Source organism: Pristiophorus japonicus, chromosome 14, assembly GCF_044704955.1.
Source record: "Pristiophorus japonicus isolate sPriJap1 chromosome 14, sPriJap1.hap1, whole genome shotgun sequence".
Lineage (NCBI taxonomy): Eukaryota > Metazoa > Chordata > Chondrichthyes > Pristiophoridae > Pristiophorus > Pristiophorus japonicus.
The window spans coordinates 167,067,679-167,086,128 of NC_091990.1; the positions used below are offsets into that span (position 1 = coordinate 167,067,679).

The window sequence follows — 18,450 nt, forward strand, 5'->3', positions numbered from 1 at the left end:
CCCCATTCCTGCTTTCTCTCCCTACCCCTTGATCCCTTTAGCCGTAAGGGCCACATCTAACTCCCTTTTGAATATATCTAACGAACTGGCTTCAACAACTTTCTGTGGTAGAGAATTCCACAGGTTCACAACTCTCTGAGTGAAGAAGTTTCTCCTCATCTCGGTCCTAAATGGCTTACCCCTTATCCTTCGACTATGACCCCTGGTTTTGGACTTCCCCAATATCGGGAACATTCTTCCTGCATCTAACCTGTCCAATCCTGTCAGAATTTTATATGTTTCTATGAGATTCCCGCTTATTCTTCTAAATTCTGGTGAATATAAGCCTAGTCGATCCAGTCTTTCTTCATATGTCAGTCCTGCCATCCCGGGAATCAGTCTGGTGAACCTTTGCTGCACTCCCTCAATAGCAAGAATGTCCTTCCTCAAATTAGGAGACCAAAACTGCACACAATATTTAAAGTGTGGCCTCACTAAGGCCCTGTACAACTGCAGTAAGACCTCCCTGCTCTTATACTCAAATCCTCTCGCTATGAAGGCCAACATGCCATTTGCCTTCTTCACTGCCTGCTGTACCTGTATGCCAACTTTCAATGACTGATGAACCATGACACCCAGATCTCGTTGCACCTCCCCTTTTCCTAATCTGCCGCCATTCAGATAATAATCTGCCTTCCTGTTTTTGCCACCAAAGTGGATAACCTCACATCTATCTACATTATACTGCATCTGCCATGTATTTGCCCTCTCACCTAACCTGTCCAAGTCACTCTGCAGCCTCCTAGCATCTTCCTCACGGCTCACACTACAAACTGACTAACCACAGGTTTCAGTTAGCTTTACCCAACTTTTATAAGGTGGTGAATCACGTAACTCCATTCATTGGCACAAACCCGTGGTTAGTCATTTGGAAAACAGATTTGCAAAGCTGTCTTGTGTTTAGCATTATCTACAGATATGTTGTATTTGTCATTGTCAGTTCTCAGGCACCTCTTACTGGTCTGGCTCAAGAGCAGCTTAGACGTAAGCATTGAAGAAGGTCACCTAGCCACAATCTTGGACGGAATTGGTGCATGGACCATAGAGAGCTTAGTAAAATGTTAAAGAAATCTCTCGATACCTATCTCGCCAACTCCAATCCTCTTCCTTACCTGGTGGTAAGCTCCCATGATTTTCCGTGCCTCCTGGTACAGGGTCTCTCCACTCCAGTGTGGGTTCAGCTGGTGCAATTCTGTCACTATTCGGTTGTGCTCCCGTAAGAAGATAGTGTGTAGTGCCTGCATCCCTAAATGTTCGTTTGCTCGGGAATCTCCTGCATAGTAAAAGAAAATAAAAAGTTGAAATTCTCATGTATTGCAGAAAAGGGCAGGCTTGCTGCAGAGTGGCTATTCTGTTGCTGCAGAATGTGGATGGGATTGCTATAGAAACCGGCCTGAAAGGTTACTGAAATATGCTATGGTTACTCCTGGCCAGGGTGTGCTTGGTGCTCTGCACCTCAAATGCAAAGTGTTCAATTCCCCAACGCTAATATTCACACACAGCTTTCAAAAAAGTGTAAAACAATTTGCGTTATTTATAGTTGCAAATTCTGTGGGGGAGAAATGTGACTGCTTTGCACCTCCCGTTAGTGCATGAGGGGGCGGTAATGGGGCTCTAAGGGGTTAGCGGCCGGGCGCGACAATTCAGCGAGGCCCGCAAAATTCCCTGGTGGTTGGCGCTAACACTTACTGTCTCGGCCTCTAGCGCCTCGCAGATTGTGATGTCATCAATTGCGCAGTGCCCCCGTTACTGCCCCGGACGTGAAATTACCCACCGCGCCCTGCTGTATCGCCGGGCGTCAACAACGGCAGGAAGAGGAAGCGTTGTCGCCTCGGCTGGCTGCTGGGGGAGCGATAATTAAAAGCAGTGGTGGTTAGCTGGGGCCAAACTTTATTCTTTGCACCAGTCTGGTGCCCACTGAAAGTTTTTTGATGCCTCATCGCTGCATGATGTCCCAGCCCCGCACTCTCTGTGGGCCCAAGTTTCCACACGATAAAAAACGGGCGCCCCTCCGAGCTGGGCGCCTGTTTTTCGCGCCTAAAACGGCGCCTAAAAAAAAACTCGCGATTCTGGAGTGCCCTGCAGCTCCTTGTCTGCCTGGCGCGACGCCCAGGGGGGGCGGAGCCTACACCCGCGCCGATTTTGTAAGTGGGAGTGGGCGGGTACTATTTAAATTAGTTTTTTTCCTGCCGGCAACGCTGCGCGTGCGCGTTGGAGCATTCGCGCATGCTCAGTGTGAAAAAAACATTGGCGCTCGGCCATTGTTGCAGTTCTTTGTAGCTGTTTAATTTTTGAAAATTTTAAAAATAAAAGTACATTGCCATCAGCACATCAGCACTTGCAGCCTTCTCACTGTCTCCTTCCCCCCTCCCCCCCCGCGGGAAGAACGGGCGCCTCCTCTCTCCCCGCGGGAAGAACGGGCGCCTCCTCTCCCCCCGCCCCCACCCGCGGGAAGAACGGGCGCCTCCTCTCCCCCCGCCCCCACCCGCGGGAAAGAACGGGCGCCTCAGGCTGACTGCAGCATTCTCCGTGCCTTCACACAGGTAGGAAGATGGTTTATTTAATCTTTTCTTTGCTTATAAATGTTTATTCAGGTTGGATTTATTTGTATAATATTTGTAGAAGTATAAATAAGCATTTATTGTAGAATTTAATGACTTCCCCTCCCCCCCCCACCTCGTTCTGGACGCCTAATTTGTAACCTGCGCCTGATTTTTTAATGTGTAGAACAGGTTTTTTCAGTTCTACAAAAATCTTCACTTGCTCCATTCTAACTTAGTTTGGAGTACGTTTTCACTGTGGAAACTTTCAAATCAGGCGTCAGTGGCCGGACACGCCCCCTTTTGAAGAAAAAATTCTGTTCCAAAGTAGAACTGTTCTACCTGACTAGAACTGCAGAAAAAAAAATGTGGAGAATTGCGATATCTAAGATAGTCCGTTCTCCACCCGTTGCTCCTAAAAATCAGGCGCAAATCATGTGGAAACTTGGGCCCTGAGAGTGAGTAGGCTGTAATGGTAGTCCCACGGGTTCCCTGGCCACACACAACTGAGCAGAAGAATGTTGTGCCACACCATTGGGCCTACCCTTGAAGCGAGGGTAGCAGCCTCTGATGCCGGTAACACTGCACTCCACATTGTTCAGCGCTCTGCTGCTACCGCCCTGCGCTCGGACTTTAGCGCCCGAACTGAAGTGGTTAGCGCCTGATTTAGAGTTCCACTTCCCTCTTGGAGCGCTAAAGCTGAATTTCCCAGGAGCATAAAATGGTTATTGCCTGGCAATACTTCTTGGAGATTTCAAAAGCTATCGTCCCAAATGGGGCGCAACGAAATTTCTAGGCCTGTGTTCCTTGTCAGACCATGGGCATTTCCACACCGCTATCTTCAAGCAGGGGAGCTCATTTCTGACAGTGGGATGCAAGTTGAAGTTATGGAATTTACAAAGAGCTAGTTCCTTCTCCAATCCGTTCAGGCCTGACCTGAGCCTTGCCTCGTGTAATAGTGTTGTAGTGTAAACTGCTAGCTTCCACCCCCCATCCTTATTACCCCCCCCCCACCCACCCACACTACCCCTATCCTTTTTATGCTAATCTCCTCCTCCTGTTTCCAGAAGGCACTGATGCTTGCTGGGTATGGTTGAATGGGTGAATGCTGGAATCTCATTTAACTGACCATTCTTAACATGTGAGCCTAGACTGTAAGTGTTGGCAGACCTTTCATTGTGGGAGGGGGAGGGGGATCACAGCCAGTTGGAAAATGATCACCAATGCATCCACTATTTCTAGGGCCACTTCCTTAAGTACTCTGGTATTCTGGGACGCAGACTATCAGGGCCCGGGGATTTATCGGCGTTCAATCCCATCAATTTCCCTAACACAATTTCCCGCCTAATAAGGATATCCTTCAGTTCCTCCTTCTCACTAGACCCTCTGTCCCCTCGTACTTCCGGAAGGTTATTTGTGTCTTCCTTCGTGAAGACAGACCGAAGTATTTGTTCAATTGGTCTGCCATTTCTTTGTTCCCCATTATAAATTCACCTGAATCCGACTGCAAGGGACCTATGTTTGTCTTCGCTAATCTTTTTCTCTTCACATATCTATTGAAGCTTTTGCAGTCAGTTTTTATGTTCCCGGCAAGCTTTTTCTCGTACTCTATTTTCCCCCTCCTAATTAAACCCTTTGTCCTCCTCTGCAGGGATGTCCTGCCGTGCAGAAGTCTGATGACCATACAGGGCACTAGGAATGGTCAGGCTAAGGCCTATGAATTGGAAGGCCACTCGTTGATTGTTAAAAGCAATGGGAAGTAAAATCACATGTCCCAGCATATATCGGAGTCGAGAAGGGCATGAACAGTACTTCTGTGGTCAGGAGATGGCATTTTGGCATCAAATTAGTACGATAGTTAGCTATCAAAATCTTAACCTAGAAACTTAGAGGTGGGGCCTCTGCAGCCAGGACACAGGAATGGTAGCACTACCCAGGCAAGAGTTAAAGGAAGGAGAGAAAATGAAGCTGCAAATTTGTGTATAAAAATTAGACAAAAGAACTGTCAACATTAGCCACAAGTTCAGAGATGCATTCATAATCAACAACAGCGGCTCAGCTCACATTTAAATGTATGGGAACAATGTAAAGAATACAGAACTGTGAACATTGGCCAAAAGTTAAGAGATACATCCACAATCAACAGCAACGATGTAGCTTACATTTGCAGAGTGAAGGCACCAAGTCAGTAATGTATTGAAAATGAGGAACTGTCACTCCGTATGAGTGACACTTGGCGGATCTGGAAACGCAGGGAGAGACAATGCAGCTAAGGGAAGAGCTGCCTTTGAATCCCTGGACTGAAAGAACAAAGGAAGAAAAGACCTCAAAGAATCAGGAGGATGGCATTAAAACAAAATTCTTGAAGAAAGAGGTGATACAGAAGAGCCACCTGGATGGCTAATGATCAAGAAAGGTTACGTAGTTCAGGAGGAAGCAGAGTAGTTACATCACACAATAAAGGGCAAAGAATGGGTCCTTCAAGGTATCTTTTTAAGGAACTTGTAAGAAGGTTGGCATGAGATGGTAGAAAGGTGATTTTGGAAGGAACTTGAGAAGGGATCTGGGGACCTGCCAAGAATTGAGGAATGAAGGACGAGAATAGGGCAAAGAATCACAGAAAGGCATTTCTGCAAAAAACATTGGATCCAACTTTTATGGTTACACGATGCTTTACTATCCATTTCTGTACATACTCATATTTTGAATTTCTGCTCAATAAAGCCTCTATTTTCTTTCATAAAGCAATCTTGAATTCTTTGTATCATCAGTGAGGGAGATTCAAGTCGTTTGTGTTGTAAAATCCTGCTGTCCTCCTCTCCTCCCAGTATTACTAAATATCTTCCAAATACAACGGCCTATCTCTAGAAACATAGAAACATAGAAAATAGGTGCAGGAGTAGGCCATTTGGCCCTTCGGGCCTGCACCACCATTCAATGAGTTCATGGCTGATCATTCAACTTCAGTATCCCATTCCTACTTTCTCTCCATACCCCTTGATTCCTTTAGCCATAAGGGCCACATCTAACTCACTTTTGAATATATCTAACAAACTGCCCTCAACAACTTTCTGTGGTAGAGAATTCCACAGGTTCACAATTCTCTGAGTGAAGAAGTTTCTCCTCATCTCGGTCCTAAATGGCTTACCCCTTATCCTTAGACTGTGACTCCTGATTCTGGACTTTCCCAACATCGGGAACATTCTTCCTGCATTGAACCTGTCCAATCCCGTCAGAATTTTATGTTTCTATGAGATCCCCTCTCATTCTTCTAAATTCCAGTGAATATAAACCTAGTCAATCCAGTCTTTCTTCATATGTCAGTCCTGCCATCCCGGGAATCAGTCTGGTGAACCTTCGCTACACTCTCTCAATAGCAAGAATGTCCTTCCTCAGATTAGGAGACCAAAACTGTACACAATATTCAAGGTGTGGCCTCACCAAGGTCCTGTACAACTGCAGTAAGACCTCCCTGCTCCTGTCCTCTCGTTATGAAGGCCAACATGCCATTTGCCTTCTACTTTTAGTCCCTTTCCCTTTCACATTACAATGATACGTTTGTGGTACTCGTGCCCTGTCGTGGATTTACCTGCCAGGAAACATGCAATGTCTGACTTGTTTGTGCTCAGGGATTGCTCCCTGGTCAGCGCGCAGGGGTTTTGAAGCTTCTTGCTCATGAAGGGCAGGTAGGCTAGACCATTGTCTGAGTACTCCTGGTTAATCGCCAGGTACCCGAGGTCATTGGTGAGGTTTCTCAGTTTCCGTGCCAGAGAGTCGGTGCTCCCGTAGACCATGCTGGCATCCACGAACGACGTGATGCTGTTGAGTTGCTCCCTGGGACGGAGCTGTCCGGTGAAGATTCCAGACTCGCCGCTCCCACATGCCGGTGCCGAGCGGAAGAACGGCATGCAACTCTCGTTCCCACAGGCACGCGGGTCACCATCGGGGATCTGCAAATATCCGACAATGGACAAGAGTTCAAATATCGCTTCAAATGTGCACCGGTACAAACGTGATTCAGGGACATTAGGGAAGCAAAATGGAAAAGGGACACAATTGCATAGCTCCGGTTCGTTGGCAGGAGTCACTCTGAATAAAATATGAGTGACGCAGGGCAGCTACTGGGACATCGTGGCCCCCCAACCTGTGAGAGAACAGCTCCGCAGGTTGGGCTATAAAAGAGCTGGAGCAACGTACCACATCAACCTCCAGCGCCAGCTGCTCCAAGTGTGCAACGATTTTGAGATGGGCAACTGGACATCAAAATCCTGGTCGCCGTTTTGGAGCATGGGCAGGAACATCGGCGGGGTCCAGGTACAGAGGAGTGGGAAGGTCGGAGCGGATGAGCGCCGACTGTTTGTGGCGAGATGCGGTGAATGTTTGTGACGGAGGTACGGCGAGAGATTGTGGTGGAGGTGCGGCAAATGAAAATACGGGGCCCAGAAGAGGTGAGGGCCCAGGGGCAGCACGGGCCCAGCCCACACTGCGATATGTGTGCGCACTAGGCCCGTGCAGCAGAGCTGGTCTCCAGTCGTCCTGGTTAACCCTTGCCACTGGACCAAGACCTAGCTCTGTCAAGCCCGTGTGGTGGCTGGTGTGCAACGGTCACCACACGTTAAAAAAATCCACGCATAGGCATCTTCCACCCCCTTAACTGGAGTTCAGGACTGGATCATCGGGTCCTTCATTGAAACATATGTGGAAGCAAGTCATCCTCGTTCGAGGGACCGCCTATGATGATGATGACTTGCCTGTATTGGGAAGCACGGGCTTCTGTTGTGACACGATGATGAACAGTCGCTGCTGTCGATAAAGGAAGAGGTGCTGGCACTCTGTGGCGTCAGGTCCATGTCATGGTCAATCCACTGCCCCCATTCCACCAGAATGTGAGCATAACTGCTGTCCAGAGAAATGTTGGCGTTGCCAGTGTACAGGATTGCAGTCGACACTGTCCTGACCTGGAAATAACCAATAGAGTCGTTAAGCTCAAAAAGCTTTCTCACTTCTGTTAAAGCACGATCACCTCTACATGCCCACCTCACCTCAGCGCGCCCCGCTACATACCAGTGGTAAGGGGAACCCATTATATTTCTTGGTCTCGATCCATCCCTTTGGAAGTGAGAACCCATCGTCGTACTCCGGAGGTAGCCATCGAACGTATGGGACGTTTGCTGCTCCCCACCGAGAATGCTGTCTGGAGAAAACAGATTAAATTGTCATTTATTTGTGGTGAGCAGCTATTTGGAGAACTGTAACAGGGGATGATGCTGTCTCCAAACAATCCCTGGGAACAAACTACAGCTGCAAGGTAAATGGTAACACGTCTATTAATGGGGACACACTTATACGCCCTTGCTAGGCAGCACACTGCAAGAGATCGAGTGAAATCTCAGCTTTGGTGGGAGCTGTGCTATGTTATTTCTAACATCTCAGCAGCCGGTAGGGTCAGTAAGTCACACCACAGGTCGGCAGAAAGCAGACCTGACCTCCACACTACCGCCCAGATTCTGCAAGGCTCCGCTGGCAGTGAACACATGTCAGAGAATCAGTGCCTGCACACTCAATGCACCGTGTGCTCTGTTCTGCAGGTGAAGAAAATGGCCAACTTTCAGGAGACTGCGTTGTTACAGAACTTCTCAGAGGATAAGCAGCTATGGGCGCAGTGGGCATCCCTGGTCTGCTAAGAGCTGTTCACACAAAAATTGTTTCTTGTTCCAATTTCCGAAGAATGAGAGGTGATCTATATCCAGACATGTTACTGCTTGTACTATTACATATGATGTGCCACCAGAGGGCACCACTATGGGAAACTTGTACACCAGCTGTATGGTCACTAAGGTGTGCCACCAGAGGGCACTGCAGTGGGAGACTTGTAGGTTACCTGTACAGGTATGCCTGGCCTAGTATAAAAGGCAGGCCACCAGGTGTGACCCTCATTCTGGAGTTATATTAAATGGACTAAGGTCACAACAGTTCAAGTGCAATACATTGTCTCGTGGAATCATTATCAGAGCATCTAAAGACATAACAATCTTATTGAAACATATAAGATTATGAGGGGCTTGACAAGGTGGATGCAGAGAGAGTGTTTCCATTGATGGGGAAGACTAGAACTAGAGGGCATAATCTTAGAATAAGGGGCCGCCCATTTAAAACTGAGATGAGGAGAAATTTCTTCTCTCAGAGGATTGTAAATCTATGGAATTCACTGCCTCAAAGAGCTGTGGAAGCTGGAACATTGAATAAATTTAAGACAGAAAAAGACAGTTTCTTAACCGATAAGGGGATAAGGGGTTATGGGGAGCGGGCGGGGAAGTGGAGCTGAGTCCATGATCGGATCAGCCATGATTTTATTGAATGGTGGAGCAGACTCGAGGGGCTGTATGGCCTACTCCTGCTCCTGTTTCTTAAGTTCTTGTGTTCTTATAATGCGGCCACTGTGCCTCATCCTCCCTGTATGGAAATTCAACTTCTGTGCTGGTCAGCTCGGCCTCCTTCAAAAGCACAGAGAAGAAGAATTCGCTCAGCGCCTTCTCTATCCTTTGGCCACCTGATAGCTTGTCACCTACGGGACCTTTCAATGGCTCCACCAATTCCTTAAATCACACGGTTGCTGTGAAGGAAATAACTTGCATTTTTATAACCCCTTTCAAGTTTTCAAAATGTTCCAAAGTGTGCCTCACAGCCAATGATTTACTTCTGGGAGAAATCCTCTTGGAAAATGGTCCATGGGATTTCTTTAATGCCCACCTGAGTAGGCAGACAGTGCCTTAGTGTCACGTCTCGCCCAAAGGACTACCCTTGACAGTGCAGGGCTCTCTCAATACTGCACACAGGGCAGCGCATGACGGGCCGATGTCTCGCTTTGGAAGCAAAATTATTGATGCATTTCCTTCTTAAAATAAGCCAGGCAGGGAGTTCATGTTTGCTACTGCTTTCCCTGGAAAATAAGCCCTCCCCCTCAAAACGGAGAGGCTCCTCATCTCTTTCCAGGCGTTTAACATCTAAGCTCGGTGTCACCAAATCACGACTTCTTCGTCTCTCTTACTCTCTTCAACCCTGCGGTGTCCTGCGCCACAGTCTTGGCCGAGTTTATCAATTTAAGAAGAAGCTACCAATGGATTGGCGGACTGTCCTTCTGCGGGTGCAGTACCTGTTATTGCAGATGCCGGTTATGGTTCGATACTTGTTCAGGAGACAGGAACTGGAGCACGTCACCGACCGCAGCTGAGTGGTGCAGCCTGTCGCCTCAGCCAGCGTCTGAAGGTCGAGGGCGCTGAGCAGATCTGCGAGGAACAGAAAAACCATCTCCATCAGAGGTGGTGGGATCTGACCTCAATCAGGGAAACAGTGGGACATTTCAAGTTTCCTTTAAAGGCCTGGTTATTCGGTGTCTCAGCGGAAACGGTATTTCGTTCACCAAAATTACCGTTTTCGCTTCACTGCCGCTATCAGGCCGGAAATTCAACCTTTAATTTGCGCAGCGGTAAGAATCGGCATTGCACGAGGATTCGTGGCGCAAACTGCGAATTTCGCCAACTTTTAGTCCGAGGCCGATAGCGCCGGGAGAGAGGTCTGGGGAGGGCGGAAAACTCCAAAAAATAAATTGGCAAAAACAAAAACAAAAAATTCACAAAAACATTTCTAAGACACTTATCTATCGAATCGCTGAAAAAAAGAATTAAAAAATAAAAACTTCAACTTACCTTTTCACAGGTCTTCACACTTACCGCTGCTGGCAGGGCTGCACCGTAGGTTTTTCCCGGTCGGTATTCGGAGCACAGAATACGGGGTGCAGAGAGTGGCAAATTGTTGGCGAACACGCTATTTCGACTGTTGCCCGGCGGCGCTCCTGTCCCAGCGGTACACGGAAAGCACTGTCGCACAAAGGTCACCGAATTTCCCACCGACCGGGTTTTTGCCAAAAAGGGTGAAATATCACTAAACATCCAGTCGCAAGATCACCAAGCTTCTAGCCACTCGTGTTTTCAGTTCCCCCCTCAATTCCCCTGAAGGCACTGATTCATATTGAAAATCCCCTTCCCTCACCCGAGTGATCATTCTTCGCGTGTGGATCTAGACAGTGAGGCTGTTCCACCACTGAGAGCATCACAGTCCAACCCCTTTCCTGCCCTCGCCTGATATCTGCACGGGCACTTTCTAGCACAGGTCACTTGAGCGGGTTCAGGAATTGGAATCCTGGCTGCTTTTTCCCATTTGCGGGACACTCAGACCCAAATGTTGCAACCCAATTGCTGCCCCAGTTTAGATCAAGTCATCATCATCGTAGGCAGTCCCTCGAAATCGAGGAAGACTTGCTTCCACTCTTAGAATGAGTCCTTAGGTGGCTGAACAGTCCAATACGGGAACCACAGTCCCTGTCACAGGTGGGACAGATAGTCGTTGAGGGAAAGGGTGGGTGGGACTGGTTTGCCGCACGCTCTTTCCGCTGCCTGCGCTTGATTTCTGCATGCTCTCGGCGATGAGACTCGAGGTGCTCAGCGTGCTTTTGAGGGATAAATATTGGCCAGAACACCAGGGATAGCTCCCCTGCTCATCTTCTAAATAGTGCCGTGGGATCTTTTACGTCCACCTGAGAGAGTAGAAGGGGCCTTGGTTTAACGTGTCATCAGAAAGGCAGCACCTCCGACAGTGTGGCACTCCCTCAGTACTGCACTGGAGTGTCAAGTAAGCCGGTAGAGAGAGGGCGTTGAAGCTGAGAAGCTCCAGTGCTACATCAGTTATCCACTGAGACATCAGAGTATTTCATTTGGATCTGCATTAAGCTACAAGGCAGGGGTAGGAGATTAACAAGTTTCAAACAAGACTTTGAATTGGAGCGATCTTTTCCCCTACAATAGTGAACAAGCGGAACAGATTACTAGCTGCAGCAGTTAATGCTCCACACGGTGACCACACAGCTGGGTGAATGTCCGATTAACATGAGGGTTGAGGGTTATAAGCAAGGTTTGCGATTTTGATGGAGAAACAGACAAAATGCAATCCCCAATACAATGGTAAAAGTCTTGGCGTCCCTGTAATAAAAATAAAGCTAGACTTATTCAGTCTTAGTAAACCAATGATTCTAATAGCACGTGGAGATGGTCAAGCAATGCACTTGATGAACTTTGCATCACTGAAAATGTGATATTAAGGAAAGTAACTGGTTTGGAATATACAGTATAGAATGCAGGGTTCAAAGGTTTTGTTTACCTTTGGGGTCCGAGAAAGAAAACACACAGAATGTTTGCCCAGGAGATTAAATGGATGGGTAAAATACCTGAGTAGTTTCTACCAACCGTTTGTAAAGAACACTCACTGGAGATTTTACCCTGGATCTGCTCTCACCTTCCACTCCAGGGACTTGAGCACAGAAATCTAGGCTGACACTCCAGTGCAGTACTGAGAGAGTGCCGCACTGTCGGAGGTGCCGTCTTTCGGATGAGACATTAAACCGAGGTCCCGTCTGCTCTCTCAAGCGGATGTAAAAGATCCCACGGCACTATTTAAAAAAAGAGCAGGGAAGAAGAGAATAAAGAACATGGGACAGGGATGTGTGCATCAAAGTGAGAGAGAGAATTGTGTGTGTGTGTGAAGGAGTGTTTTACGAACATACAAAAACAGCGGACAGCTCGTGGTCCATTCAGCCCGTCCCATAGAATAACTCAGCATCATGACAACAGTCACATAATCTCCTGGGAGAAAGGAAAAGAAAGACTTGCATTTATATAGCACCTTTATTGACCATCATATGTCCCAAAGCGCTTTACAACCAATGAAGCACTTTTTGAAGTGTAGTCGTTGTTGTAATGTGGGAAACGTGGCAGCCAATTTATACACAGTAAATTCCCACAAACAGCAATGTGATAATGACCAGATCATCTGTTTTTGTTATGTTGATTGAGAGATAAATATTGACCCCAGGACACCAGGGAGAACTCCCCTGCTCTTCTTCTAAATAGTGCTGTGGGATCTTTTACATCCACCTGAGAGAGCAGACGGGGCCTCGGTTTAACATCTCATCCAAAAGATGGCACCTCCGACAGTGCAGCACTCCCTCAGTACTGCACTGGGAGTGTCAGCCTAGATTTTTGTGCTCAAGTCCCTGGAGTGGGACTTGAACCCACAACCTTCTGACACAGAGGCGAGAGTGCTGCCCACTGAGCCACAGCTGACCGCTGTTAAGCTGGGAAGGCAAAAAAACAGATGAAAATAAACCCTAGACTAATTCAGGGAAAATAAATTCTAGGCAATTCCTCCTTGATTCCCGAAGGCGATCAAAACAAGATCTAGGAGACCACAGTTACCGTGACCCAATACCTCACCTACCTTTTATACGCTGTGAAATCAGTCACACACAGGATCTCCTTCAGCTCCCTTTTAAACATTTACAATAAAACTTGTTCCAAAGCTCGATGTCCCTTTTTGAAAAGAAAAGCCTCCTGATATGAAACCTAGATCTATGTCTACGTAACTTATACCAACATGCCCTGATTCTCCCTGACCTATCTAACTCAGTCTATCCACATGGATCAAAGTTAATCCTTTCATTATTTGTACTGCACCTTTTTTTGACAGACATGTGACAAGCCCCGCCCCCTGTCAAGCTCCACCCCCCCCGCCCCCTCCCGGCCCAGAATCGTTCCCTCCACGTGGTGCCGAGAAGCAGGACCTGAAGCCTCGACTCTCCCCCTGCCCCCACCCACCGGGGGGCCGAGAGCGGCTGGGGGGACAGTGAGAGAGACTGAGGGGGAGAGAGAGGCTGGGGGGAGAGAGAAAGAGAGTGGGGGAGAGAGAGAGGCTGGGGGGAGAGAGAGAGAGAGACTGGGGGGGAGAGAGACTGGGAGAGAGAGAGAGAGGCTGGGGGAGGAGAGAAAGAGACTGGGGTGGGGGAGAGAGAGAAACTGGGGGTGGGGGGGAAGAGAGACTGGGGGAGAGAGAGAGAGTGGGGGAGAAAGAGAAAGAGACTGGGAAGAAAGAGAGACAAGGGAGAGAGAGAGAGTGGGGGGAGAGACTGTGGGGAGAGAGAGGCTGGGGGGGAGAGAGACTGGGGAGAGAGAGAGAGTGGGGGAGAGAGAGAGGCTGGGGGGGAGAGAGAGGCTGGGGGGGGAGAGAGAGTGGGGAGAGAGAGAGAGAGAGTGGGGGGAGAGAGAGAGTGGGGGAGAGGGAGAGAAACTGGGGGAGAGAGAGAGGCAGGGGGAAGAGAGAGAGAGTGGGGGGAGAGACGGTTGGGGGGAGGGGTATCGGAGGGGAGAGAGGGAACTCAGGGAAGATGGATCACATTCTTCCAGCCCCCTACAAGGGATATCATTGAGTGGATGATATCCAGAAGTCACGACACTGTCACTATTCACTTCATACCCAATAAACCTGTTAACAATCCGCACACAATGCCTCATCTATGGGGGGGCGGGGGGAGGCATGTATTTGGACTGGGGTAAGGCACTTTGGCTGGCCCTTGCTGTCTTCTGGGAAGCTCTGTCCTCTGTCGCTTCAGGAAGTCAAAGTGGATCGAGTTATAATTTGCAAAGTCAGTGAGACCTTGGGATGGGCGGATCCAGTGACACATTCCTCTGAAACTTCAGGGTGTGGCTTATCCTCCAAGGGGACCAATCAGAAATAAGGGGTAGAACATGGTGGCCATTTTTGCAATACAAATAAGCACGTCCTTATTTTAAAGATCGCAATCAACTCACTTCGAAGTCCATGCTTTCTAGAGAAGAAGACCAAACTCTCTAAGCCTATCATGTCACTGATGGCCTCTAAACTAGATATTTATCTAGTGGCCATCCTCTGTACCTTTTCCGGGGCTTCTATATCTCCCAGCATGTGAGGTGACCAAACTGGGCAAAGTATTCTGAACAGAGGCCTAAACAAGGTCTCGTACTATGCCATATTATAAGAACATTAAAGTGCCTTTTTGCTTTGTATTGGGTTGTCCTAGCCATACATCTAATAGTCTATTTGGTTTTGCTATAGCTTCATGGCCCTGGTCATGAACTATGAACTATGACACCTAGATCTCTTTCCCACTCAAAAAACTAGAACCCTGTATGGCATACTCGGGCTTGGTCTTAGGCCTAACATGTGCATAACACCACATTCACCGATATTAATTGTCATCTTCTAGATGTGGAATCATTCCCCCATTGCATCTAGATCGGATTTTAGTCTTTTTTTTCCTCATCCAAGGTCCTGATATTAGCAAAAGTCTTTGAGTCACAACAGGAAGGCCGAGAACTTTGTTATCAGAGTCTGTCACAACCTCCACTGACCCCTGAATGACTCAGAGACATGGACCATGTACAGTAGACACCTCAAGTCGCTGGAGAAATACCACCAACGATGTCTCCGCAAGATCCTGCAAATCCCCTGGGAGGACAGATGCACCAACATTAGCATCCTCGACCAGGCCAACATCCCCAGCATTGAAGCACTGACCACACTTGATCAGCTCTGCGGGGCGGGCCACATTGTTCGCATGCCTAACACGAGACTCCCAAAGCAAGCGCTCTACTCAGAGCTCCTTCACGGCAAACAAGCCCAAAGTGGGCAGAGGAAATGTTCCAAGGACACCCTCAAAGCCTCCCTGATAAAATGCAACATCCCCACTGACACCTGGGAGTCCCTGGCCAAAGACCGCCCTGAGTGGAGGAAGTGCATCCGGGAGGGCGCTGAGCACCTCGAGTCTCATCGCCGAGAGCATGCAGGAATCAAGCGCAGTCAGCGGAAGGAGTGTGCAGCAAACCAGTCCCACCCACCCCTTCCCTCAACGACTATCTGTCCCACCTGTGACGGGGACTGTGGCTCTCGTATTGGACTGTTCAGCCACCTAAGGACTCAGTTTTAGAGTGGAGGCAAGTCTTCCTCGATTCCGAGGGACTGCCTATGATGAAGATGATGCTGATCCCATTCCCAATCCCACTTGGGATTTATTACTATTCTGTAAATTGCCGTGGGACGTTTTTGCTTTAAGCATGTTGTCGTTTACCCGTTGCATTCCTGTATATTTTCTCCTGGGTGTAAACCATCTGACGAATGAGTTCTATGGTGGTCTCCATCAGTTCAGCTGCCCTCACTGTGGTGCGAGTCTCGGCTACAGGATGTTTGAAGAAGCGGAGCAGGTCATTGGCACTAATGGATCCTTCGGCCAGCGCTGCTTTACTCCTGGGAAACAAAGAACACAACTTAGCGCAGCTGGTTTACCCGTGGCAGTGAACCTCCCACTACATCCCTCCCTCTGCCCTCCCAGTGGAAGCTGCAGTACATAGCCAATTAAAAATTATTAATTAGTTGCATGAGAATACAACCCGTCTCAACCCATGAAAGGAACTCCCTTATTCACAGCGATTCTACTGAGTGAGTTGCAGAGAAGAAAATGGCAAGACTCCCATGTTGCCAACCGGTGGATGTCTTTAGCGATGGTGCGATGCAGTTGCAACGATGTCTCCGCAAGATCCTGCAAATCCCCTGGGAGGGCAGATGCACCAACGTTAATGTCGTCGACCAGGCCAACATCCCCAGCATTGAAGCACTGACCACACTTGATCAGCTCCGCTGGGCGGGCCACATTGTCCGCATGCCAGACACGAGACTCCCAAAGCAAGTGCTCTACTCGGAACTCCTTCACGGCAAATGACCAAAGGTGGGCAGAGGAAACGTTACAAGGACACCCTCAAAGCCTCCCTGATAAAGTGCAACATCCCCACTGACACCTGGGAGTCCCTGGCCAAAGATCGCCCTAAGTGGAGGAAGTGCATCCGGGAGGATGCTGAGCACCTCGAGTCTCATCACCGAGAGCGTGCAGAAATCAAGCGCAGGCAGCGGAAGGAGCGTGCGGCAAACCTGTCCCACCCACCCTTTCCCTCAACGACTATCTGTCCCACCTGTGACAGGGACTGTAATTCCTGTATTGGACTGTTCAGCCACCTGAGAACTCACTTTTAGAGTGGAAGCAAGTTTTCCTCGATTCCGAGGGACTACCTATGATGATGACATTTGGCCACTAGAGGGTGTATTCCATCTGGGCAACTTTCCTCATTGGCTGATGCCATTTTCCAGCTTGCCAGAAATAAGCATCATCTTAAGGCACAGCAGGTGAATCTTAATGGAAAACATGATGTATACCTAAAGAATTCCTCAAAGAATGTCTAGGCTCGTTTTCTTTGTTGAAAAGCAGCATTTTGTGTGATCTAAGAAAAGATCAGCAGGCAAATTAATTTGTTCGATACAATCATTGTATGTTTGAAATTATCGGATGCCAGCAGTGAAGCCTCTCTCGCAGATGGTTTGTGTACTGTGTTGTAGCAGGCCAGTATCACCCTTTTCTCTTAGGTTTTTATTTTATTTCCTACTGCCCAGGGGCAGCACGGGTGATCCATGGACAGTAGGAGTATGTGTGCGCACTAGGTCAGTGCAGCAGAGCTTGGTCTCCAGTCGTCTTGGTTAACCCTTGTCACTGGATTAAGACCTAACACTGTAAGACTTATTATATGAGAACTCCAGCAAATTTGTCAAACATGATTTCCTTTTCATAGAAACATAGAAACATAGAAAATAGGTGCAGGAGTAGGCCATTCGAGCCAGCACCACCATTCAATAAGATCATGGCTGATCATTCTCTCAGGACCCCTTTCCTGCTTTCTCTCCATACCCCTTGATCCCTTTAGCAGTAAGGGCCATATCTAACTCCCTCTTGAATATATCCAATGAACTGGCATCAACAACTCTCTGCGGCAGGGAATTCCACAGGTTAACAACTCTCTGACTGAAGAAGTTCCTCCTCATCTCAGTCCTAAATGGCTTACCCCTTATCCTAAGACTGTGAACCCTGGTTCTGGACTTCCCCAACATCGGGAACATTCTTCCTGCATCTAACCTGTCCAGGCCCGTCAGAATTTTATATGTTTCTATGAGATCCCCTCTCATCCTTCTAAACTCCAGTGAATAAAGGCCCAGTCGATCCAGTCTCTCCTCATAAAACCAATGCTTGACTGAATCGTGCTTTTGCAAATGTCCTGCTACTTGGGTCATCGACCTGAAACGTTAACTCTGTTTCTCTCTCCACAGTTGTTGCCTGACCATCATCATCATCGGCAGTCCCTCGGAATCAAGGAAGACTTGCTTCCACTCTTAAATTTCCAATTCAGCTACAGGATGAGATAGATACAAAGCAAACCTACCACCATCACATTCCCCTATCAAACACTCTCAGGCCAGGTACAGCACAGGTTAGATAAGAAAATAATTTGCACTTTTATAATGCAATGCCGCATCTCTCAAGCATCCCAAATCACTTCACATGGTGATGAACTTTGAAGCGCAGTTGTTGTTATGTAAACACACTCAGCAGCCAGCAAGACCTCACATGAGCAGCTAATATTGGCGGAGCAAAGTATATGAGCCAGGATAACTCCCTAGCATAAACAGATAGATGGCCTCAGCTTAGTGTCTCATCCAGAGAAAGGCAACTCTAACAATGCAGCACTTCCAGTACTGAGCATTATGCAGCGTGGGACATTTTTACTATTTTAAAAGTGTCATGTATTCAACTGTCATTGTAACCCATGTATAAGCTGACCTAAGTTGTACACCTTGGGAACACTGACCACAGGGGGCGAACTTGTGGGAGACACTCCTAACCTGGACTTTCAGGTATAAAAGGGGAAGCTCCACCCACTGTCTGTCTCTTGAGGTCTTGGTAATAAAGGTAACTGGTCACAGAGTGACCTTCTCTCAAATATGGGCCTCGTGTGCATTTATACTGTATAGTAAGGACATATCATTGGCGATGAGAAACTGGGATTTAAACCACGCGAACATGGCCACTAGCAGCACAGAAGAGAGGTACTGTGTTGGTGATGATTGGGAC

At 48.1% G+C, this 18,450-nt stretch overlaps 1 protein-coding gene across 1 annotated transcript in view; it reads right to left on the reverse strand.

Moving 5' to 3' along the window:
• The window catches only part of epx (eosinophil peroxidase), a 158,668-nt gene that overhangs the window by 41,195 nt on the left and 99,023 nt on the right, over positions 1-18,450 (reverse strand). Inside the window, exons 4-9 of the mRNA XM_070898665.1 lie at positions 15,571-15,746; positions 9,733-9,865; positions 7,644-7,773; positions 7,331-7,537; positions 6,169-6,529; positions 1,152-1,312 (exon numbers count right to left, since the gene is read on the reverse strand). Coding sequence (XP_070754766.1) covers positions 1,152-1,312; positions 6,169-6,529; positions 7,331-7,537; positions 7,644-7,773; positions 9,733-9,865; positions 15,571-15,746 — 1,168 coding nt within the window. The remainder of the gene's footprint in view (positions 1-1,151; positions 1,313-6,168; positions 6,530-7,330; positions 7,538-7,643; positions 7,774-9,732; positions 9,866-15,570; positions 15,747-18,450) is intronic.